The sequence below is a fragment of the Natator depressus genome, chromosome 1, assembly GCF_965152275.1.
Source record: "Natator depressus isolate rNatDep1 chromosome 1, rNatDep2.hap1, whole genome shotgun sequence".
NCBI classification, from domain to species: Eukaryota; Metazoa; Chordata; order Testudines; family Cheloniidae; genus Natator; species Natator depressus.
In genome coordinates, this window is record NC_134234.1 from 323,415,500 (window position 1) to 323,439,229 (window position 23,730).

Here is a 23,730-nt window from a genome sequence, read left to right on the forward strand (position 1 = left end):
GCGGGGACCCGGAAGTGGTTGCCGGGTATCTCTCCATGCGCCGGCTCCTGGCAACTACCGAGAGGGAGCGAGCGAGTTCGGAGCCTCCGGCCCGGGCGCAGCTGGGAGCAGCCCCCGCCCGCCACGATGCTGAGGGGGGCAGAGGACGGGCAGGTCACCGCAGTCACCAGAGCCCTGTCCGCGGGTAGGTGCCTTCCCTGCCCCGCTCCCCACGGGCACCGCCGCTGCCCCGGCCTCCCCCCGCCCCGGACCTGCCGGAAGGAGCGGGGGGCCCCCGCCTCGCGTCATCTTCCGCGTTCCCGGCCAGCTGCGCAGCGCCGGGTCCCGCCGCCGGGGGGCTCGGGCCGGGGAGTGACCGTGCGGCAGCGCCCCGGCTTTCCCTGGCAGCTCCCTGCTCACGCCCGCCGGCTCCGCGCTAACTCACCCGGGGGACCCTGGGTGTGACCGAGCCGCTGCTTGGGTTACGCCCCGCGCCCAGCAGCTGTACCCGGAGCGCCCACAGCTCCGCTTGTCCGAGCCAGGGTATCCGTACCTCCGCGAAATGTAGAAATCCTTGGGACAGGACTGTGTCCGTGTACAGCGCCAAGCACAGTCCAGCACTCAAATGCCCCTGGGTGCCAGCCAGACACATGCCCCGTCCTCCAACACACACAGACTCCTCCATCCTGAGATATACTACCACCTGCGGCCACCATCCTGCAGACACTTAGGCATGCGCTTCACTTTATTGCCTTTGACTTCATGTAAACAATTGTAGGATCGTTAAGGGGCAAGGCTGATTTTTAGGGTTCTTACAACTGTAACAAACTTGTAGCAAGTATTGTTGCATAGGTTTCTCCAAATAAAGGTTCTGTTTCTGGAAAAGTCCTGTTAGACTGACTGTGCTAGATTTTAAGCAATGATTGTCCAAGCCACTCCTTTAACGGGAAGCAGGACACTGCTAAACTTAAATATGTGCTGTCAGTGCCAAACCATTGGTATTTTTAGGGAATTAATGAATAAGTGTGAAATACTGTACATAGAACATCTAATACAGTATTTCAAGATAGTCAAAAGCGAGTATTTAAACTGTTAGTTTAATTTGGGCATGCTGCACAGTAAGCAGCCCTTCCATTTCTCATAGCTATTGCATGGGGTCAACAGTGTAGGAACTTTTATGGGATGAGGAATGCTTTTGTTTGCTGGCTGACTTTAGGACATGATCCTGCAAACAGTTACACACATTTAACTTTACTTCTGCAAGTAATCCCACTGAAATCCAAAACTAAGCACATGTTTAAATGTTTTCTGGATCAGAGCCTTTATCTGTTTAATTCTGAGCAATTTAATATCTAAAAGAAAGAAGAGGATTTAAAAGTCACTATTATATAGTTGAGGCTTAAAATGAAGATTTTGAAAAGCTATGTTATATAAATAGAAAAGCATTTAGCTCATGAAGTACCGTATTTTATTTGGTTTTGTTGTATTTGAACATTACCCTTTAGTGGTTTTAATGCAAATATTGCATTATTATGACAGTGAGGGCCAGAGAGTGAAATTAACCAATCTGATTTCATTGTCACAAGGGAGTTATGTGTAAAGAGTTAACAACATAAATGATAAGAGTTAATCTAAACTTCAGTATTTTACTGCTAGCAAACCCCCCCCCCCATGTTCATGAAAAAGGAAAGAATGTTGTTTAAAAATAAACATGTCCTTTTAGTTTGATGACATTTCAACATTTGAAAATACAATAACGTACTTGGCATAAACAAAGTAGTGGACTATTTTGCAAGTTGATACAACCTTTGATATAAGTTTTATTAAATGTGAATTAAAATGTCTCCTGGCTGTGGTACCTGATGAGACATTTGGTGAAATAATTCTGGATTCAAGATGGAAAGAAAATTCTAAACCAGAATGAAGCTAAGTTTCTCTTACACTTTTGTTTACAGCTTCTGTGCTCTGTCAAGTTGAACCTGTGGGAAGATGGTTTGAAGCATTTATTAAGAGGCGAAACATAAATGTTTCTGCCTCTTTCCAGGAACTGGAGGATGAAAAAGAGCTCTCTGAAGAGTCAGGGGATGAAGAATTGCAGCTTGAGGAATTTCCTATGTTAAAAACACTTGATCCAAAGGACTGGAAGGTATACAACAAACGGGAACATTGAGTTAGTTCTTTTGCTAGAAGCATCACCACAAATTTATCTAAATACTTGTTCCTTTTCCTTTTCTCATCTGGATTTTCCAAGTTCTTTAGCCTTATAGCTTCCTTTTTGTATTCCACAGGCAGTCAGGTGACTAAGGACTGGGAACTTACATCAGCATAGCTATGTCTTCCAGAGGCGTGAACAATCCAAACCACTAAGAGATGTAACTATGCTGACCTAACCACTAGTTTAGACAGTGCTGGGTTGACAGAAGAATTATTCCGTTGACCTACTTGCCGCCTCTCAGGGAGGTGGATTACCTGCACTGACAGGAGAACCCCTCCTGTCGGTGTAGGTAGTGATTACACTGAATTACTACAGCAATGCAAATGCAACAGTTTAAGTGTAAACATAACCTAAATGAAGACAGTTTTACAAAGTGTCAGTAACTTCCCTATTGTTAAATAGACTGAGGCCTGGTCCATACTGCATTATTAGGTTGGCTTAACTAGATCGCTCACGGCTGTAAAAACTTTCAAGCCCTGTGCAATGTAAATATGCTGACCTAAGCCCCAGTGTAGACACTCCTAAGTCAAATGAAGACTTCTTCCATCAACCTAGCAACCACTTCTCAGAAAGGTGGCTATACTTCAGTGACGGAAGAACCTCTTCTGTCGCTGTAGGCACTATACTACCATGACGCAACTGTGCTGCTGTAGCATTTCTAATGTAGACACACCCTAATAAATGCGCATCAGAAGGAGCTCTTAGCCTTGACGCTCTATTTCCTGCTTAACTGGGTGTGCAATTAGTGAACTGATTGGCTTGAGATCCAGTCCTAAACCCACTAAAATCAAGTGGCACTCAGTAAGAAAATGTCGTTTTTCTTCTTCTGGGGAATCCAGGCACCTTTTCAACATAACATTTCTTGACAAATTGAGGTGCGCACTCATCTGTGTTTTGTAAAATCTTATAGCTATATGAATTTGTGTTAAGCTGGATGCATTTTTATAACAATGGCTTGTTTTGTAACTACTCAATTTGTAGTTAGAAATTGCTATAGTCTGTGGGAGAATTAGAAAAAGGCAATTTGAACAATCTTTACACACAGAGAGGAGATTGCTGCCTCTCTCTGCTCCTCACAAAAGAAGCTATGGAAAGAAACCTTTCAAATAATTATATTGGTCTGCATATGTGGTCTTGCTTTTAAAATCCATAAGAGAATTCTACTAGATTACAGGTAGCTATGGTTATTAATGTTTATATTTCTTTATCAGAATCAGGATCACTATGCAGTTCTTGGACTGGGACACATAAGATACAGGGCCGCTCAGAAACAAATCAAAGCAGCCCGTAAGTAATTGCATTTCTTATTAGTCATGTTAGAACAGAGTTTTTTATCTTGTGTATACAATTCCATATTGTAAATACAAATATATACACTTTAAGGACCAAGAGTATATTCATTTCACTTCAGAGTGCTCACTATAAAGCTGAATTTGTTTCACTTACCAACTTTTTCATTCATCTCAGACATCTAAAACCTGCAGGTCTGAAAGTTTAGTGAATTCCAAACACCTCAGACAGAAATCTTCAGACTCTCAGCTTTCTGATCTAGCCTTGCTTTTCAGAGACAACCTTGACAATATAATCCAACCCACCCTGCAGACTCAAGAAGACATAATCAGCCTAGCTGAGAGAATAGCACTTAGAGAAACAAGATCTGGTCCACTTCAGCTGAATGGGGGGAGGATCTTACCTTTGAAGCCTATTTATGAGTACCTACATTGTAACACTGGTTAACTGTTTGTTTAATTACTGAATGTTATCAGAAAAATCTAGTTACTGCTCTTATTATTCCAGTCATTTAAATTAACGTCACATAGGAATAAGGCTGTAACTACTGAAGTAGCATGTAATCAAAGGTTTTGTTACATATTATTTGATTTTGTGATAATTTAGATTATTGAGAAGTTTGCTTTTCCCTGATTTGAACATAAAAGGGGTGTTTATGTGTTGTCAGCTCAAAAAGTGTTTGGTTCCTGAGGTCTGGGTCTCAGGGATAGAGCAATGTAGTTAACAACCTTTCAATTCTCATATGCTAAACTGATGTTACAACCTTCTTAATATTACAGTTAATTAAGCAATAAGACAAGCAGTTACACTGCTTAGTGACATGACACAAGTATATCATAAGGCATGAAGTGTGATTAATCTGTACAATTCCATGTTCTGGGATGTTTTATGGCATTTATACGTTTAGCAATTTAAAAAGCAGTATCTGTCATACTCTAAAATTGTAATTAGTGCTTTAAAGTAATACAGTAAAGAGAGAACTTTGCAGGACAAATAGTAAAATATTTAGCTGAACAGTATTTAAAACTGTTATGATAACTAGTTAATGACCTTTGTGAAATAAATTGATGGATTTAGGGGTAGATCCTGCAAACACTTATGCATGTGAATAAACTCATTGTCTCATGTGGGTTAAGACAATTTACTCCTGAGCAGGGCCAGGTCTAGGATTTTTGCTGCCCCAAGCAAAAAATTTTTTGGCCGCCCCCGGTTTTTTTTTCTTGCCCCCCCGTGCCCCCAGCTCCGCCCCTTCCCAACCCCTTCCCCAAATCCCTGCCTCCTCCCCCGGTCGTGCCGCATTTCCCCCCCCCCCAATTGCTTCCTGCAGCTCTCCCCCACCACCCGCCGCCCTAGCTCACCTCCGCTCTGCCTGCTCCCCTGAACACGCCACCACTCCGCTTCTCCCCCATCCCTCTCAGGCGAGGGAGAGGCAGCGCATTCAGGGGAGCAGGCGGAGTGGAGGTGAGCAAGGGTGGGGGGGAGCGCAAGAAGTGACTGGGGCGGGTAGAGGAACCGCTCCCCGTCCCAGCTCACCACCGCCGCCTTCCCCGAGCGCGCCGCCACTCGGCTTCTCCCTCCCTCCCTCCCAGGCTTGCTGCGCGAAAGAGCTGTTTCGCACATGGCAAGCCTGGGAGGGAGGGAGGGAGAAGCCGAGTGGCGGCGGTGCACTGAGGGGAGCAGGTGGAGCGGAGGCGAACTGGGGCAGTGGGGGCACGTTTCTAGGGGCGGCATGGCCGGCGCTGGAATGCCGCCCCTAGAAATGTGCCGCCCTAAGCACCTGCTTATTTCACTGGTGCCTAGAGCCAGCCCTGCTCATGAGTGTAAATGTTAGTTATGTTCGCAGTGGTTATGTTCACATTACAGGAACCACCATCCCAATTAACGCTAATTACCATTAGCTGTTTTGACAGAAAGGCCAAGGACTAAATGGTCCAAGGAGCCTGCAATACCCTCTCCTCAGAGGTGGTCCTATCAAAACAGAGTTAGGCCATATTGGATTGAAAATGAGAGAGCTTTCACTCTTGAGTCATGCACTGTTCTGTTCTGTGAATTAGAGGCTTTAATCTGGTTCCTTTCACAAGCCGTAGATTTATGTAATCACTCCAGTACTGCTTCATATATCTGATAAATGGGGTAAAATGCATTTCCTGGGCTGATTCCAGTACAACTTTGAATGCTGCAGAGTTCTACCACTGAAGGGAGGCTGCAGCTAGAGCTTGTAGCAGAGCTGTTAAAGTAACTAAATACGGTTTCCTCCTGGAAGTCTCCACTACAATCCTTTGGTTTTCAACTTCAGTAAATATTTCATATGTGAAAGACACAACTTAGAATTTAGTGCTCTCTCAGTTTAGGCCTTGATCCTGAAAAGGCTGGCACACATGCTCAACTTCATGCACTGTGAATAAAATTAAGCATATACCTAAGTCTTTTCAGGATCGCGGCCTTAGTTATTTTCCTTAAAAACTGAATCTGTAAAGTTCTGCAATGAGACTCCTATTAAGGGACACCGTTGGTTTAAAAGTCACATTCTGTCTAAATTATTTTTACCTACTCTAGTTACAAGTAACACCTAATATTGTAAATTAAAGAATTTTTGTATTTATTTTAGCAGTTTGTTGATTTTTTGCATTTGACAGCACTTTGTACAAAGTTTGTTTTATAGTTTTTCCTCTGTAGTCAGTAAGAGCCCAGTCCTGCAAGTTACTCCATGCAGACCCCTGTGCCCCTGCAGAACTCATTGCAGGTTTAGGGCTGCAATCATTTGGAAGATGCCAGGGGTTTGGAATGTTAGAAGTCCCAGAGAAAGTGGTGCTGGTTCCAATTGATTGGAAAGAGAGAGGTAAAGATAATCATAACTACAGACTATTTTGTGTCCTGGCATAGGATGGATACTAAACATTTTTTAACTAACACTAAATTCTAATATTCAGTGATATTATTATATTCAGGAGGGTCTATTTTCTCATTTCAGTTTCCTTTCTGATACTTAAAAAAAAAAAAATCTGAATAAAGAAATGCAGATCATGACTACGGTGCTGTTTTGTTTATTTTCCAAATTACAAAGTGAAACGTAGGTGGTGTAACGTGTCTGAACTCAACTTATTTGTTGCTAGATAAAGCCATGGTTTTGAAACATCATCCAGACAAGCGAAAAGCTGCAGGGGAGCAGATAGGTGAAGGTGACAATGACTATTTTACCTGTATAACTAAAGGTAAGAGATTTGGAGGAAAATGTAACAGTGCTCATTTAATCTGATGTTAAGTATTTTTACAGTGCTTTAACTGTAGTTCTTCCTCTTTGCACAGTTTGATCGTTAGCTGTAAAACCAAGTTGTTTCAAGAAGTAGAATCAAATTAAAATAGCTTTCCTTCTGTTGGAAACAATTCTAGAATAGCTCCTCTTATTTCACAGCTGACCTACAGAGCATCAGTTTCCCATTTCACGCCAAGTGATAGGAGAGGCCAGTTAAAGTAGATTCTTATAGCAGTATATACTAACATGAACCAATAAAAGTAGCCATGTATCTCCTAAAATAAACTGGCATACTACTATGCAAGGTAATAGACCAATTTAAAGGGGAGAAGTCACTAGCAGTACTAGGACCTGACTTCTCGTGCATCTGCTCTGCCAGCTGAGCTAAAGAAGCCGATACCCTAGCTCAAGTCAGCAGACACTGTTATCTATTACCCATAGTTGGCCAAGCAAAGCAAGGTCTCATACTCAACTCAATAGTATTTCTGTGTCTATAACATGATAGATAACTTTGGAATACGGTATCTGATCAATTCAAAACTTCCAGGGAATAGTCTAGGCATTAATAGGCATAACCTTGTCAAGCTGGTCAGGAGTTTTTCAGCAAAATGTTTTTAGTCAAAAAATGCCAATTCACTAAATCTGAAACACTTCACGGGAAAGAATCAGTCCTGACAAATTTCTCTACTTGAAAATTTTGAAAAAAGTTTTGAAATGTCATGAACATCCCATTTTGAAAACAAAAAATCTTGTTTTTCTGGTTCAAAACAACTTTCATTTTGAAATTTAAGTTAATTACAGTACAAACTTCTGTTAAATGTCAAAATTCAAATGAAACTTTAAGAATTACCTAACAAAATGTTTTGATTGACCTCAAGTGATTTTTTTTTTTTTTGATTGTGAAAATTTATTGAAGTTTTGACTTCTCATCCCAGTTTGAGATGGGGAAAAATTTCTGACATCTCAAAATTTTTTGTGGGATAGGAACATTGTTTCCCATCCAGCAGTATGACTCTACTGATTTTGGTGCAAATTGGAATACCGGAAAAGCCTGATTCAGGGGGAAACTACAGCCCCAGACAGCCTGGAGCTGCTGTATGGGGAGATTGTCCATATCTTGCAGTCTAGTAGAAATAACAAAGCCTAAGAGGGAGGGTTTGTAGAGCGGAAGCAGGACCAAAGGGTGGGGCGGGGAGCAGAGGCCATAGGGATAGGGCAGTGTCTGTGGGAGAAGTGGGGACCTGTGGGGAAGGGGGAAATGAAGAAGGGACCTGGGGGTGAGTGGTGGTGGTGGTGGGGTGACAAAGCAGGGAGCCAAAGGGAATAGGAGTGGGGGTAGATGGTGATGAGGGAAGCAGGGACGTGGAGCAGGGGAGCTGGGCTGATGGGTGTGGAAGCTGGGAGATGATTGGACAAAGGAGGGGGGGCACACAGACTCTGACAGGAGGGAATACAATGTAGGCTGCAGGGATGAGGGAAGTGGTTGGGTGGAACAAGAGGGGGACACATGGCCTCAGGCATAAGGAAGTGGTGGGGCAGTTGCGGGTAGTCCCTAAAATGGAGGGGGATGAGAGGGTGGCATGTAGGAAGGCTGTGAGGTAGAATGGAGGGATGCTCCAAGCCCCTGTCTACATAAGCTGCAAAATGAATGACCCCCTAGGTTTTAATGGCCATGTTAGAATGCTGCTTAATGCTCCATTTTGAAGTCCCAGTGACACACTTGCAGCAGAAGACATAAGTACTCCGGTCAATAGCTCTTGTTATTGCCTCTGATCCTGTAATCAGAATCGCACAGGCAATTCCTAGGGAAGTCCATGGGGCACCACACAGGCACAAGGGCCTGTCTACATAGATGTGGTTGCAGAATTGAGGCCTAACGGAGATTCACCTGAACTCTCAGTGCACTGGACTGAGTTTATCATTACACAGTTCGTTTAACATATAATTAGTTTTGCCATTTATAGCTGTACTTTAAGGGTTAAATTTGTTGGCTGCTTTTTATAAGCTTTTTCCTCCTCTTCAGTGTTTTGTTACTTACCATTTGCAGGAGCTGACAGCAAAGTTCTTGCAATCACAACAACAAAAATATTAGAAACACAGAGGTCTAAAGTGTGGTGATTTTTTTGTTGTTAAGTGTTTAGAATTTTATCTATAACATTTCCTCCAAGAAGCTCCTGTATGTACATTCATCTCCAACCTGGTGTTTTATGGCCTTTAACCTTTTTTCTCCAGCTTATGAAATTTTGTCTGATCCTGTGAAGAGACGAGCATTTAACAGCATAGATCCTACTTTTGATAACTCTGTACCTTCTAAAAGTGAAGCAAAGGAAAATTTCTTTGAAGTGTTTTCACCAGTTTTTGAAAGGAATGCCAGGTGAGCTATGTCACAGTCATTCAGGCTCCCATCGCCATTGCATGGGAATCGGCCATTTGCAGTTCCATATGGCATTATGTTTGTAACTAGTGGGTTCTTTCCCCAAGATTTTAAGTGTGGCTAGGAAGCATAATGATTTAGCAAGAGTTTATTATTATGTCTCAGGATAACGGCTCCTGTATTCCTCCTCCGTGGTTTCCTCAAGGGAACCAACTTAAGGTTTCCATCTCCCAGCCGTCACTTCTCGGGTGGAGACCCCTGTCTCTCTCCCTCTTGACCAGGGTTTTAAGGCTGAACAGTTCCCTGCCTTACACTGATATCCCCAGCAAACCAGTCTGCTTGAAAGCCAGCACCTGTGCTTTTCTTTTCTCTTCTTTCTGAGGGCTATGAACAGTGTATTGCCAGCAGTTACAAGATACCATAGAGCTCTTTCTAAGTAAGCACATTTATTGTTGTGGTAAAAGCATTACAGAGAAAGTATATAAAAAACAATAAACAGATTTAAATACAGACTAAACAAAGCAAGAGTCACCCATCGGTCTTATGGGGCTCTCATAGGCCAAAGTCTTTCCAACACTTCCACAAAGGTTGGGGCCTCTTTTGGGTATAAGGTATTGTCTGTTTGGATCAGAAAGAAGGCCCTGAGTCAGTGTAAACACACCCTTTTCCTATCAAAAGTCCTTTCTTTGTTTGTTGGTCTCTGGAAAACTCAATTTGAACCAGTATATGCAATTCTCCCAGGGGGTTGTATCTATCTTGAAGTGTTTACAACCTGAGTAATTTGCCTTAATCAGCCCCCACTGTTTTTGGTTCCTGGAGGAGTTGTGGTAAGCCTCCCTCCTGAAATTGTGTATAATCCCTGGCCCATAGTGATACATAAATTTAATACACTGTGGTCCCCAAATATATTGCATGAGATTGCAATTAGGGCCGTTGATCAATCGCAGTTAACTCCCACAATTAATTAAAAAAATTAATTTTGATTAATTGCACTGTTAAGCAATAGAATACCAAGTGAAATTTATTAAATATTTTTGGATGTTTTTCTACATTTTCAAATATATCGATTTCAGTTACAGCACAGAATACAAAGTATGCAGTGCTCACTTTATTTTTTATAACAAATATTTGCATTGTAAAATTGATAAATGAAATAGTATTTTTCAATTCACCTCATACAAGTACTGTAGTGCAATCTCTTTATCATGAAAGTGCAACTTACAAATGTAGGGTTTTCTGTTACATAACTGCACTAAAAAACAAAACAATGTAAAACTTCAGAGCCTACAAGACCGTTCAGTCCTACTTCTTGTTCAGTCAATCGCTAAGAGAAACAACTTTGTTTACATTTACAGGAGATAATGCTGCCTGCTTCTTAATTACAGTGTCACCTAAAAGTGAGAATAGACGTTTGCATGGCACTGTTGTAGCTGGTGTCGCACCTCCTCATTCTCTCAGCAGAGTGACACGCTTCCCTTTCGCCCAGATTTAAGCATAGCTGGTGATTTCCTTTGTTGGCTTATTAATCAGTTGCTTCTCTCTGCAAGGTTGCTGTTGCATTGTGACACTGTCTCTATGTGTATTCCAAAAAAACCCATGTAACAGTTAACTAGCAAATAGGAACCTAGACTCAGTTTAATTCACTTGTATTCTATATGACTCAGTTTTACGGCCTTTACAACTTTCATTTTAAACAAGGTTCAGTTCATTGTTACAGATGGTCAAATAAGAAAAACGTTCCTAAACTGGGGGACATGAACTCTTCATTTGAAGATGTGGATGCATTTTATTCATTCTGGTAAGTAAGTTAACGCTTCAGTTTATAGATAAGGTACTGTCACTTTAAAAATGTGGTATAGTGGATGTGTTTGCGGAGCTGTTCATCCTTGGTTGAAGTCTCCTCTGGGCTGGTAGTGGTCTAAAGTGACCCAGGGGCTCTTTGATGCCTTATATGAAATGAATTGGTTTCACTCTAGTTCATAGTTAATGTCTTCCACATAAAACCACCACACAGTTGGCACCCTTGTTGGCAATCTGACCAGAATGGCCAGGGTTTGAATGAATGTGGAGACGAGGCTACCTTCCCACCCCTAGAAAATCCAGTCTGTGAATTACTACAGGCAACTCCACCCTGCGCTCTTCGAGGGAGAGCCACCCCGCTTACACACACTGGCTCTGTAATAACAATTTCAAGAAGTAATGCTGAGTCAGATTTGTAGAAAGGATTAATTAACAGCAATTTGCAACATACACACTGTAATCTAGTTTGAGCTAAAGTTGACTGGCACTTGAAAAAAAAGAAAAAAGGTAACAAATTGCGGTACCAGTCAGTTTATACATAGTCAACTCTGTGTCTTTTCCCCTAACCTGTTCCCCTGATGTGAACATCCAGTGATTTCTTCTTCTGTCCTCTGTTCTAGGTGAAATAAATCTAGTACTTCATTTCTAGGTTGCTTTCATCTTTACTCTTTGTCAGTTTGTGTATGACACTTCAGCAGGGGAAGGGATGTCTCGTTGCTAAAACACAGACCCCAGTGTAAGGAGACCTGGCTTCTATTTCTGGCTTTGCCAAGACTCCCTGTGTGGCATTGAACTTCGCCTCTGTAAAACAGGGATAATGATGATTGTTTGCTTACCAATTGCTTTGAGATCTTTGATTGAAAGGCACAATAGAGAGATATTACTAAGAACAACTACTCTGCTACAACTAGTGTTTTCTTCATAAAACAAAGAGGCTAAAACATTGACGTAAGACTGGGTGGATAGGCAATTTCTATAAATGGAAGAAGACTTAAGAAAACCACAGATGCTAGTTAACTCAGAGGGTCTCTGGCATCTAAGTAAACAGAGCTAAAATACATTTAAACAAATTTAAAAACAATGCATCGCAAATGGACTGACAGCTTTTATTTCTATAATATTTACAAATAGCTTTTCTTGAATTTGGCAAGTTGACAGAAGGCAACAATGTTGGTCTAACTATACTAAAACCTAGCATTAAAAATGCAGACATTTTAAAAATGGCGTTATCTTTTTATTTTATTAGAAATTGTCTCTCACCTGCATTGTTTTAATTTTGCATTTACTATAGGTATAATTTTGATTCTTGGAGAGAGTTTTCTTATTTAGATGAAGAAGAAAAAGAAAAAGCAGAATGGTATGTAAGTAAAAAGTCTTTGATAAGGGACTGATTATTACAGCAAGACTTTTCATCTTGTAGTTAGGCTGTAAATTAGGGGAAGGAAGGAAGGAGAGTCTAGTTATTAGAGTGTGGGACTGGAAGTGAGGAGTTCTGAGTTTTATTCCAGGCTCTGCCACAGGCTTGCTGTGTGATCTTGGACAAGTCACACTCTGTGTCTCTGTTTCCTCATTGGTAAAATGGGAATAATTCTTGCCTACGTCACAGGTGTGTTTATGAAGTGCTCTGAGATCTTCTGGTGTCAAGTGTTTATTTCTTGTACATTTGTGTAACTTCAAGCTCTGATCTCAACAGAGCTCAAAAGCAGAACTGGGCAAGGGTGGTTAGGTATCACTCTCCTCTCTGAATCAGCACTGATTTGATACTCTGCTCTGAGGATGGAAGTAATACTGTTTGTATTTAGACAGCAAGCTGTTGGCATCTTGATGCCACTAAAGATCCCATGTTTCAGAGTAGCAGCCGTGTTAGTCTGTATTCACAAAAAGAAAAGGAAGACTTCTGGCACCTTAGAGACTAACCAATTTATTATAAAATAAATTGGTTAGTCTCTAAGGTGCCACAAGTACTCCTTTTTTTTTAAAGATCCCATGACACTCACAGGAGTAGTGGTATTACTGAATTGTCCTGACCAAGTGCCAATTGTTAATTACATTCTACCTACTTTAACCTTCCTGTAGTTGTAATTCATAGATTCACAGAGTTTAAGGCTAGAAGGGACTCTTAGATCATATAGTCTGATCTCCTATATATCGCAGGCCATTAAATTTTACCGACTTACTCTTGTATTGAGCCCAATAATTTGTGTTTGGCTAAAGCATATCTTCCAGAAAGGCATCCAGTCTTGATGTGAAGGCACTCACATCATTCTGTATGACTGCCCTACCCTAATCCTTAACAACCATTCCACCAATCTTTGTGTCATTCATAAATTTTATCAGCACTGATTTTATATTTGCTTCCTGAGCATTGATGAAAATGTTGAATAGTGTCTGTCCTATGACTGATCCCTGCGGAACCCCACTAGAAGCACCCCCATTAGGTGACGATTCTTCATTGAGTACTAATTTTTGAGATCACTGAGTTATTTAGTTCTTAATCCATGTAAAGTGTGCTTTAATATTGTATAGTGCTATTTTTTTAGTCAGAACATTGTACTGTACTAAGTCAATTGCCTTACAAAAGTCTAAGTATATTACCTTACCCACCTTGTCTCTATTATATTTACACAGTCACCTTTATCAACCAAACTTGTAAACTTGTCAAAGAATGAAATAGGTTTCAGAGGGGTAACTGTGTTAGTCTGTATCAGCAAAAAAAACAACAAAAAGAAACGAGGAGTCTTTGTGGCACCTTAGTCACTAACAAATTTATTTGGGCATAAGCTTTCATGGGCTATAACCCACCTCATCAGATGCATGGAGTGGAAAATACAGTAGGCAGGTATAAATACACAGCACATGAAAAGATGGGAGTTGCCTTACCGAGTGGGGGTCAGTGCTAACAAGGCCAATTCAGTTAGGGTAGATGTGGCCCATTTCCAACAATTGACAAGAAGGGGTGAATATCAACAGAGGAGAAATTACTTTTTGTAGTGCTAACAAGGCCAATTCAGTCATGGTGGATGTGGCCCATTCACAACAGTTGACAAGAAGGTGTGAGTATCAACAGAGGGTGAGGGCTCTGGGCGGCTCCCTGGAAGTAGCAACATGCTCAGGCGGTCCCCAGGGCCAGCCACACCGGCCATTGCTCAGGCGGTCCCCAGGGCCAGCTACCTGGGGCCACCTGAGCAAAGACTGGTGCAGCTAGCTGCGGGGCTGCCCGAGTGGCTGGCTGCGGAGACAGTCCAGCAGCGGCCGGTGCGGCTGTTCCTGGGGCAGTCTGAGCAGCTGGCCCTGGGGTCAGCCACACCAGCCACTGCAGATGTCACAGAGGTTGCAGAAAGTCACGAAATCTGTTACTTCCACGACCTCTGTGACAGATACGGAGCCCTAACTATAATATAGGTGTATATCTGGTTGGAAAACTGTTCCTATACAGTAGTTATCAGTGGTTCACAGTCAAGTTGAAAGAGCATATTGAGTGGGGTCCCACAGGGATCAGTCCTGGTCCTGGTTCTGTTCAATAGCTTCATAAAAGATTTAGATAATGGCATAGAGAGTACATGTATATAGTTCGCGGATGATACCAGGCTGGGAGGGGTTGCAAGTGCTCTGGAAGATAGGATTGCAATTTAAAATCATCTGGATAAAGTGCAGAAATGGTCTGAAATAAATAGAGTGAAATTCAATAAAGGACAAATGCAAAGGTTAGGAAGGAACAATCAATTGCCCATATACAAAATGGTAAATGACTGCCTAGGAAGGAGTACTGTGGAAAGGATCTGGAGGTATAGTGGATTCACAAGTTAAATATGAGTCAGCAGTGTAACATTGTTTCAAAAAAACAAAACATCATTCTGGGACATATTAGCAGGAGTGTTGTAAGCAATACACGAGAAGTACTCCATCTGATAAGATGTATCCAGTTCTAGGTGCCACATTTCAGGAAAGATATGGACAAATTGGAGAAAGTCCAGAAGAGAGCCAAAATAATAATAATAATAATGATGATTAAAGGTCTAGAAAACATGGCCTGTGAGGAATGAGTGAAAAAACTGTTTTTGTTTAGTCTGGAGAAGAGAAGACTGAGGGGGAACATAATAGTTTTCAAGTACATATAAGGCTGTTACAAGGAGGTGAAAAATGGTTCTCCTTAACCCCTGAGGATAGGACAAGAAGCAATGGGCATAAACTGCAGCAAGGGAGGTTTAGGTTGGACATTAGGAAAAACTTCCTAACTGTCAGGGTGGTTAAGCACTAGAATAAATTGCCTAGGGAGGCTGTAGAATATCCATCAGTGGAGGTTTTTAAGAACAGGTTAGACAAACACCTGTCAGGAATGGTCTAGTTAGTCCTTCCTTCAATGCAGGGGCCTGGACTAGGTGACCTGTTGAGGTCCTTTCCAGTCCTTCACTTCTATGAGCCTATGATTGCTGAACTGTCTTTCATGTTAGACTATGTAGTGTGGTTGAGCTGTTGTGCAAGGGTTTGGGGTTTGCACTTGAGCTTTGTGGGCCAACAGCTTATGCTTTTAAGTCTGCTTTTACTACAGTTGAAATATGAAACATCTGCAAATTGGTTCTTGTAATGGAATTCCTGACAGACCATTAACAATGCTGGTGATTGGCAGAGCTGAACTAACACCATGCCTTCCAATTTGTAGTCGAGATGAGAGGAGGTGGATAGAAAAACAGAACAGAGCAGCCAGAGCACTGAGGAAAAAAGAAGAGATGAACAGGATAAGGACATTAGTTGGTAAGTATAAATTCCGCCTTTTTAAGAAGAGGCGTTTGATAACTTGCAGTGAAAACGTTTAGTGTCCCCTTTCATGGACACAATGCTTTGTTTCCTCTGCTAGACACTGCATACAGCTGTGATCCTAGAATAAAGAAATTCAAGGAAGAAGAAAAGGCAAAGAAAGAAGCAGAAAAGAAAGCAAAGGTAGAAGCAAAACGAAAAGAACAGGAAGCCAAAGAAAGAGTAAGTTTGTAAATTATTTATATGGGTTGAGAAACTCCGAGACTTAAATGTATCTGATCGCCTGCTTCAGCTTCCAGATCTGATAGAGGCCACACACTGAAAATTACACCAAGGCCTGAGACTTGCTGTTTTCCGTCTTGTTCTAGTGCCAAAAAGGCACTGCTGTATTGAGGGACCAGTGACCCTTTTAAGACTGAGAGTGAGATGTGGGCAGAACACAGCCCTGGCAGCCAGGAACTTCTAAAATCAAATCTCTGTTCAGTGCAGACTTTCTTTATTGCCCCAAGAAAGTCCCGTTAACATTTGTGGCTTGGTTGCCCCTCTGTAAATTGAAATAATTGCTTACTTTATGGGAGTGCTCTATGGACTGATTGGTCATTATGTATAAATCCCTTTGAAGATGAGCAGCAGCATGCACTTGCTAATGCTAGCAATCTCTGAGATAGCTGCTGCTAAAATCTTAGTGTGATTGAAGAGGTTGGGAAGTAAAAGATGCTAATCCAAATGGTATGATATTAAAAATCCTATTTTGCAGTCTGCCAGCAATAGCACTTCAGAAGAGCAGTACAAATGCTTAAAGAACCATTAGATTTTTCTAAGGGCTGGTCCTGGAACAGGAGTAAGATTTCTTCTAAAATGTAAATCTGCAGTTGTTCGTGTCCACACTACCCTCCTTGGGTCAGTGGGGCAGATCCTCACCAGGAGCGCTTCCACCAACCTGAGAAGGGCAGTGTGGGGAGCTGACAGTCCAGTTTCTCAGCTCTGCTGGCAGCTCCCTGCCGGGAGCCTGGTTGCCCCACAGGCTCCCAATGGGCTTCCCCCCCCTTAACTCCCCATTCCCTGCCAGGAGTTGGGGAAGGCACCCGAGGCTTCTCACCCCCAAGGAGTGGGGTCCAGCTGCCTTGTCTCTCCCCCTCCTACCCGGGGAGCCAGGCAGCCTTGTTATTTTTACTGCTCACCCAGAAGCCCTGGCTCCGAGTGAGGGGAGGAGCCGCCAGGGCTTCTCAAGCTGTTCAGCTCTCCAGAGGAATGGGGGCAGCTGGGTTCTAGCTGCCCGGCTGTCTTGTGAATTTCATGACAGGAGATGTGAAATTGACAAGACAGCCAACAGTGGATGTGAGGGACACTGTGTCTACACAGATAGTGGATCGCCCTAACTACACCAACCTAAGTCTTATGCCTCTCATGGAGATGGAGTTGTTATGGCAGTGTAGTAGGGCACTTTCATCGGTGGGTGGAAGGCTATAGTGTAGATGCTGACATAATTAGGTCAACATAAGCTACCTTCTAAGTTGACTTAACTGTGTAGTGTAGACCAGCCCTCAGAAACTGGGTATCTTCAGTGCTAGTGAGGTATTTGTTAATTAATGCCAGGCAGTGTGTGTGTTTGTGCTTGCGCATTCACCTTTTGTTTATTTCTTAAATGGTCAATCTTCCAAGCATTTAAGTATTGATAGTTTTATTCACCTTGTTAAAGTAGCACATCTTGTGCGTCTTACACCAGAAGACCTACTAATTTTTTTCCCCTTTGATTGCAGCAAAGACAAGCAGAATTAGAAGCAGCACGGTTGGCTAAAGAGAAGGAAGAGGAAGAAGTTAGACAGCAAGCATTGCTGGCAAAAAAAGAAAAAGATATACAGAAAAAAGCAATTAAGAAGGAAAGGCAAAAATTGAGAACAACATGCAAGGTATAGACGTCACTGTAGCTGAATATAGACTGTATTAAGGAAATTGTCACACCCGGTTAGACCAGAACTTTTCCTTTCATGCCAAATCACTCATGTATGTTTATCCTTATAAATCAAGATAGAGGGTGGAAATTGTGTCCATTAAGTAAGTGTTTTTTCTCCATGTATCAGAATAAATGTCATTATAGATTTTTTTATTTTATTTTTTTAATACAGATTCACAACATGAAGAGATGCTTTGGTCTGTAAAGGCAAACCAATGTAGCTTTATGAAGACTATCAACTAAAAAGCAAAATATAAAAGTACACACCCATACTCCAATTTATTTTAAGGCTATTCAGCTCCAGTTATAGTAATAACAGAGGAATGTGTGTGTTTTGAGATGCTCTTTGAATTTCATTGTCCTGTACCTTCAATGGAAAACCTGTATTTCTGCTTTCAGAACTGGAATTACTTTTCTGATAATGAGGCAGAGTGTGTTAAAATGATGGAAGAGGTGGAAAAGCTTTGTGATCGTCTTGAACTGGCAAGGTACGTTTTCCTGACCCTCTTTGCTCTACATTTTGATATCCATCTTTCTACTAGATCTCCAATATAACTTAACAATTTATTTTTAGCCTGCAATGCTTGAATGAAGCACTTACATCCACGACAAGGGAAGGAGGAAAGGCTGCTGTAGAAAAACAGGTAATTCTACATGGCGTCAAATCAATGTAATGAAAATATTTAGATTAACTAAGCTTACCTGTCTGACAGCATCTAAACAAGTTGGATATTAACTTAAGATATGCATCTTAGATTGAGTTCTTTACATGGTAAGAATGGCCACCAAGACCTGTGTTTCATAACACAAAGAAACGAGACTTTGCTGCTGCTTCCACAATAAATAGCATAGTTCTGGGTTAGTCTAATGAGCTGGTGCCAGCAGAGTAAGAGTTTATGCATTTTAGATTAGTACAGTACCTAATCATGACAGTCAGTAACTGGTGTAATATCCCATAAAATTTTAGATAAGGAATTTCATATTCCTCAGCAATAGTGAATTACTCTGGGGAAAATGGCCTGGTCTTTGCTTATCTTCATTATGCAAACAAAATCTAGGCTCTGTGCTAATGACCAAGAGTCAGCAGTCAGTCTAGATTTCCCCTACAATATTGTTGCTCAAATATTGGAAAAGTGTCTAGTTTAATTTCATAATGAGTTTGCACTCGTTATGGATCAGTTTTTTGGCGTGTCCATGAGTATGTCTGCACATAGCTATATCTCTATGTCATCTGCTGGGGAAGTAATGGTAGAACAGGTAGACTCTCTTTCCCCAAGTGTGATGTACAGAATAAGAAAACCAGGGAAAGTTGAACCCCTGAAGCAATTCTAGTAGCTAAAAATGTAGAAGGGACTTCAGTTTTGGATTTGTGGAAGAAAATGTTAAAATTAATTGATGCACATTTTTATTCACCTAGATAGAAGAAATAAATGAACAGATCAAGCGAGAAAGAGAAGAAGCAGAGGCTCGTTTGCGCCAAGCGATGAAGAGTTCAGAGAGGTCAACAAGTGGTGGTGGAGGTGGAAGTAAAAACTGGTCAGAAGATGACTTACAGTTATTGATTAAAGCTGTGAACCTCTTCCCCGCTGGGACTAACTCAAGGTACTTTTTCATGTTTTAAATGTAAAAGACAATTAAAATAAAAAATTGCAACTTGTGGCATTCCTCGTGAGATTTCAGAGCACCTGAAGCAATATTTTGCTGTAGGGCCCCTACAATGTCCCTCCCTGTATGCTTTAGAGAATCCTTTCATTTTATCTCAGTGCAGGGCAGAGACCTTAGTCAGTAACAGGCCAACCCAAACTCAGTGCAATTTAATAGAAACATTCTGTACTCCACTTACTGTGGATGTAAAGTAGCATATTTGGTTTAAAGAATTGAGAGTGCTAAGGATTAGAGCCATGCTATTGCAAGCATAGACCTCACTATAATTTGGGTACAAAACATCTCTCACTGCTATTCTACCCTATGCTATTTTGCATTGTTTGTTTTCCATTCTTGGTGTAGGTGGGAAGTTATTGCCAATTATATGAACTTGCATTCTACTACTGGAATAAAACGAACAGCAAAAGATGTCATCAATAAAGCAAAGAGCCTCCAGAAACTTGGTATCTTTATTATCTTTGTAAGATGGTCTGCGTGCTTCTATATTATTTGTGTAATTTATTTTTCTTTAAATGCAAAACAAAACATTCATTGTCCATTCATGGAAACGGTTTCTATCTTCAGTGAGTGAAAGCAGATAGGGGAAGTAAAATGTCATCATTAGCACAACCACTGGTTTTTGCTCATTCTGAGTGGAAATCATCCTTGTCAAGATGAATTTTTAGATCAGTGCTGCTGTGGTGAAGAGATTTTACCATGAAATACAAACAGGCCTTGTGCAACAGCTAAACCACCATGCTGTGTTGAGATGCAGTTCAGTTTAAGACTGAACCATCACGATGCTATCTGTATTAATCATTACTGAAAATAAAATCTCTAAGAACACCAAGACATTCCTTTCTTCCAGCTCAGTGTTCCACTAGAGAGAGTGTGCATTATTTAAAGGAGTTTCTCAGTCACTTTGTACGAAGCTACTTGCTGGGATAAGAAAAATACGTAAAATGAGGGATAATATCCTGATTACCTGCTGATAGAGCTAGGTATCCACACTAATGCTTAACCGATTTAGAGCCTCATCCTGCAGTCATCACTCCTGGGAATAATCCCACTTGGCTACAGTGGAACTAAGCATGTGATTAGGGCTGCAGGATCAGACCCCAAGTGACCTGGAAAACAGCTTTTATGGTACAGTGTAAACATTAGAATGGGATTGAAGCTTTTGGATATGTCACTTTTGGATCAATATAAATCTCACCTAGTTTTCATCTAACAACCTTTATTGCTAACCTTTGAAATGAAACATTACATTCATCTTCAAAATATCTGAATGCTAGTTTTAGGCTAACTTGCTATATGATGTGTTAGACATTTATGTATGGCTTTTTAAACTTCCCATTGTGGCTTCTGGTCTTGTCAACTAAATGAATCTGTATTGTCCTCAGACCCTCATCAAAAGGACGACATAAACAAGAAAGCTTTTGATAAGTTTAAAAAAGAGCATGGAGTGGTACCTCAGACAGAGAGTGCTGCACCGTCAGAGCGATTTGAAGGTAAGGCTGTAAGAGAACTATTTTCAGCCCTTCACAAACAAAACAATTCTATGCCTATAGTTAAGCTTGATAAAAGATAGTGGCCCGGATTCCTCTTCAGATGTCTGCAGGGGCTGCCTGCAGGTGCAATAAGAACCATAGTTCAGTGAGTGCAGAATATGGCTAAAGAACATGTTGGCCCAGGACACTTATCCATTTGAGGCAGCTGTCCGATTTAATGCAATTTGGGGGGCTCCCTTGTCTCTCCTATAGATCCTTCTCATTTCCCCAGAAGCAACCCCAGCCACTAGAGCCACACTGTCAGGAACTGTGGGGTTCAGGAGATCCATTATAGGGGCAGAGAAGGTATGGGCCCTCTCCACAGATGAACTTGGCTTTGCACAGAACCCCAAGATCTGCACTGGACACTTCCCTCCCCAAGGGGCAGATGATCACTTCCTTACTGAAATGCAAAAGGAAGCAGTTACAGGCTTCTTAAGTGGTTTAAAAGGCACAAGTTTCCTAGGAGCATTCTCGCTAGCTCATCCCACTACAGGGGTAAAGTTTTATATAATTAGAGGACTTTTGGCTAAATATTTAATATTTCATCACTATTCTCATTTATCAATGGCTTTTTATAAAACAGGACTAGTCACAGATTCAGCCCCTTGGACTACAGAAGAGCAAAAACTTTTAGAACAGGCTTTGAAGACATATCCAGTAAATACTCCTGAAAGATGGGAAAAAATAGCAGCTGCTGTCCCAGGACGGTCAAAAAAAGACTGCATGAAGCGCTACAAGGTAGGAAATGCTGTTGTGTCTTCATCCTATGATTATGTAGTTAGCCTGCTGCAATACCTAGTCTCCACAACTGTCAGAGCTGCTGTTTCTTCAAGAAAAACAAGTGGTAAAAATTAGTTGGTCCCAGGATATGAAAGACACAAGGTAGGTGAGGTGGTAATCCTTCACTGGACCAACTTCTGTTGTGGGAGGGATAAGCTTTCGAGCTTTACCAAGCTTTCATTCAAGTCTGGGGAAAGTAACCAGTATGTCTATGCTAAATACTTGTTTCATAATCTATTCCAAATTGTATCAGGGGTAGCCATGGTAGTCTGTATCCACAAAAAACAATGAGTCCAGTGACACCATAAAGACTGACAGATTTATTTGGACATGAGCTTGCTTATGTCCAAATAAGTTAGTCTTTACGGTACCACCAGATTCCTCATTGTTACTGTGAAACAAGGGGTTTGTACGTGCTGAAGGAGACTGCTTAAAATTAAGTGGGAAATAAAGGTATGTTACAAATTGGTGTCATAATGGCTCATAACAATTTGTATCATCATATTGCTTGCTAACCCTTAACTGACCACTTAATTTTAAGCAGTCTCCTATAGCTTGTATTCAGCTTAAGCTATGTCTACACTTAACGCTACAGCTGCAGTGCTTCAGCATAGACACTCACTACAGCAATAGGAGGGGTTCTCCTGTCACTGTCATTAATCTGCCTCTCCAAGAGGCAGTAGTTAGGTAGATAGAACTCTCCCACTGGCTGCTGGGGATGGGGGGTTTGACTTAACTTTTTAGTGCAGCCCTGGTCTTAAGGTTTGGCTATACTTACATTTTATAGTGCTCTAACTTGCTGGCTCAGGGGGCTGAAAAATCACCCACCTGAGCGCAGTAAGTCAGAGCACTTCAAAGCTCTAGTGTAAACAGCCTCCGAGCACTGGGAGCCAATCCCCTTGTGGAGGTGGATTACCAGGAGTGCTGGGAGAGCTCTCTCCTAGTACTTGCATGTGACCACGCTGGTGCTCTGAAGTTTTCAGTGTAGCCATGCCCTTTGACACTCTGGTTACCTTTCTCTAAAGAAGAGCTCTGATGCTCATCCCTTCCACCAACAGAAGTTGGTCCAAATGAGGTGTTTTTTTTAATCTTGTCTCAAATTAAGGTTAACAAGCATGACAAAGCATTAACACAATAATGAAAGGAGGAAGTTAGCTGTCTAAGCTGTACAGTTACTAGGAAAGGGAGCATAACTAACTAACTAGTCATGTCACATCTTGGCTTCAGATATTCAGCCTCTGCTTCCTAAGAATTATGCATGCAAATGAATACTTGTATTTTCCAAAGGCAGGCCCTTGGCTATCCAAAATCCTATTTTGGTTGGCAGAGTTAAGTCACTATATGATTAGTTGTCTGAATTTAAGTGGTTAAATATACAAATTTGTTTCTTTTACTCTGCAGGAACTTGTTGAAATGGTTAAAGCAAAGAAAGCTGCCCAAGAACAAGTGTTGAATGCTGCTAAAGCAAAGAAATGAGACTCAGTGACAATCTTTGTTCTGTTTTATAATAAAAATACAAATACTGTACATGTTTTTATTCTTTAGACAAATCACATGAATAAATGTTAACTTTCTGAAATTAGTTTCTCCAACTACAAAAAGGTAAGGACTGAATAACTGTCAAGGTGACTTCCCCATAAGTGACGTTTGTGTAATTTTTGGACACTGTTTCCCATGGTAGGGCTTTTGGTACTGAACTTGAGGGGCAGGGGGTTCAGAGAAATCAGATGTGTTTGTCTACATGCATTGTGACAACTGCTTTAGAAATCTAGTAGCTTCATTAAAACATTTATCATGTGTTCTTAATCACGTAGCCAGTACATGCCACTATGGATTCTGTTATAATCTGGAAGTTGTTCAATTGGACCTGGAAATTAAAAAAAAAAAAAAGTCAGTCAAGACATCCATTTAAGCTGCAGTTTGGCATAGTGATTAAACAGTGAAGGAGAATAAGCTTACCCACAGCAGCGATGGCAGGGCACTTATCATAAATGTACTTTGTGCAAATCTCTCTTATGCTCTGGGCATCAATAGCCTGAAAAAAGTGTTAAGAAAGGTAAGTTAATATTTTCTTGGACAAAGTCTATTAGAGCCCAGAGCTGATTATAATAAAATGGCTCTACAGCTAATCAA

The 23,730-nt window shown here is 41.3% G+C and overlaps 2 protein-coding genes across 3 annotated transcripts in view; one reads left to right on the forward strand and one right to left on the reverse strand.

Moving 5' to 3' along the window:
* DNAJC2 (DnaJ heat shock protein family (Hsp40) member C2) lies at positions 1-23,154 on the forward strand. Its single transcript, XM_074942522.1, has 17 exons — positions 1-184; positions 1,935-2,125; positions 3,406-3,481; positions 6,598-6,696; positions 8,970-9,111; positions 10,829-10,909; positions 12,203-12,268; positions 15,572-15,663; positions 15,767-15,888; positions 17,427-17,576; positions 18,020-18,108; positions 18,195-18,264; positions 19,038-19,222; positions 19,628-19,728; positions 20,668-20,775; positions 21,401-21,555; positions 22,999-23,154. Exons 1-17 carry the CDS (start codon positions 127-129, stop codon positions 23,071-23,073), a joined length of 1,860 nt encoding a protein of 619 aa, XP_074798623.1. The 5' UTR covers positions 1-126; the 3' UTR covers positions 23,074-23,154.
* The window catches only part of PMPCB (peptidase, mitochondrial processing subunit beta), a 9,724-nt gene continuing 9,070 nt past the window's right edge, over positions 23,077-23,730 (reverse strand). For both annotated transcript variants that reach the window (XM_074942523.1, XM_074942524.1), the window contains exons 12-13: positions 23,557-23,632; positions 23,077-23,464 (exon numbers count right to left, since the gene is read on the reverse strand). In XM_074942523.1, coding sequence (XP_074798624.1) covers positions 23,400-23,464; positions 23,557-23,632 — 141 coding nt within the window. In that variant the 3' untranslated portion in view covers positions 23,077-23,399. The remainder of the gene's footprint in view (positions 23,465-23,556; positions 23,633-23,730) is intronic.

Coding starts and splice junctions, on each gene's coding strand:
- DNAJC2 (XM_074942522.1), top strand. CDS start 127: ATGCTGAGGGGGGCAGAGGACGGGCAGGTCACCGCAGTCACCAGAGCC. Junction 18,109..18,194: donor GATCGTCTTGAACTGGCAAG/GTACGTTTTCCT, acceptor ATTTATTTTTAG/CCTGCAATGCTTGAATGAAG. Junction 20,776..21,400: donor ACCGTCAGAGCGATTTGAAG/GTAAGGCTGTAA, acceptor TTTATAAAACAG/GACTAGTCACAGATTCAGCC.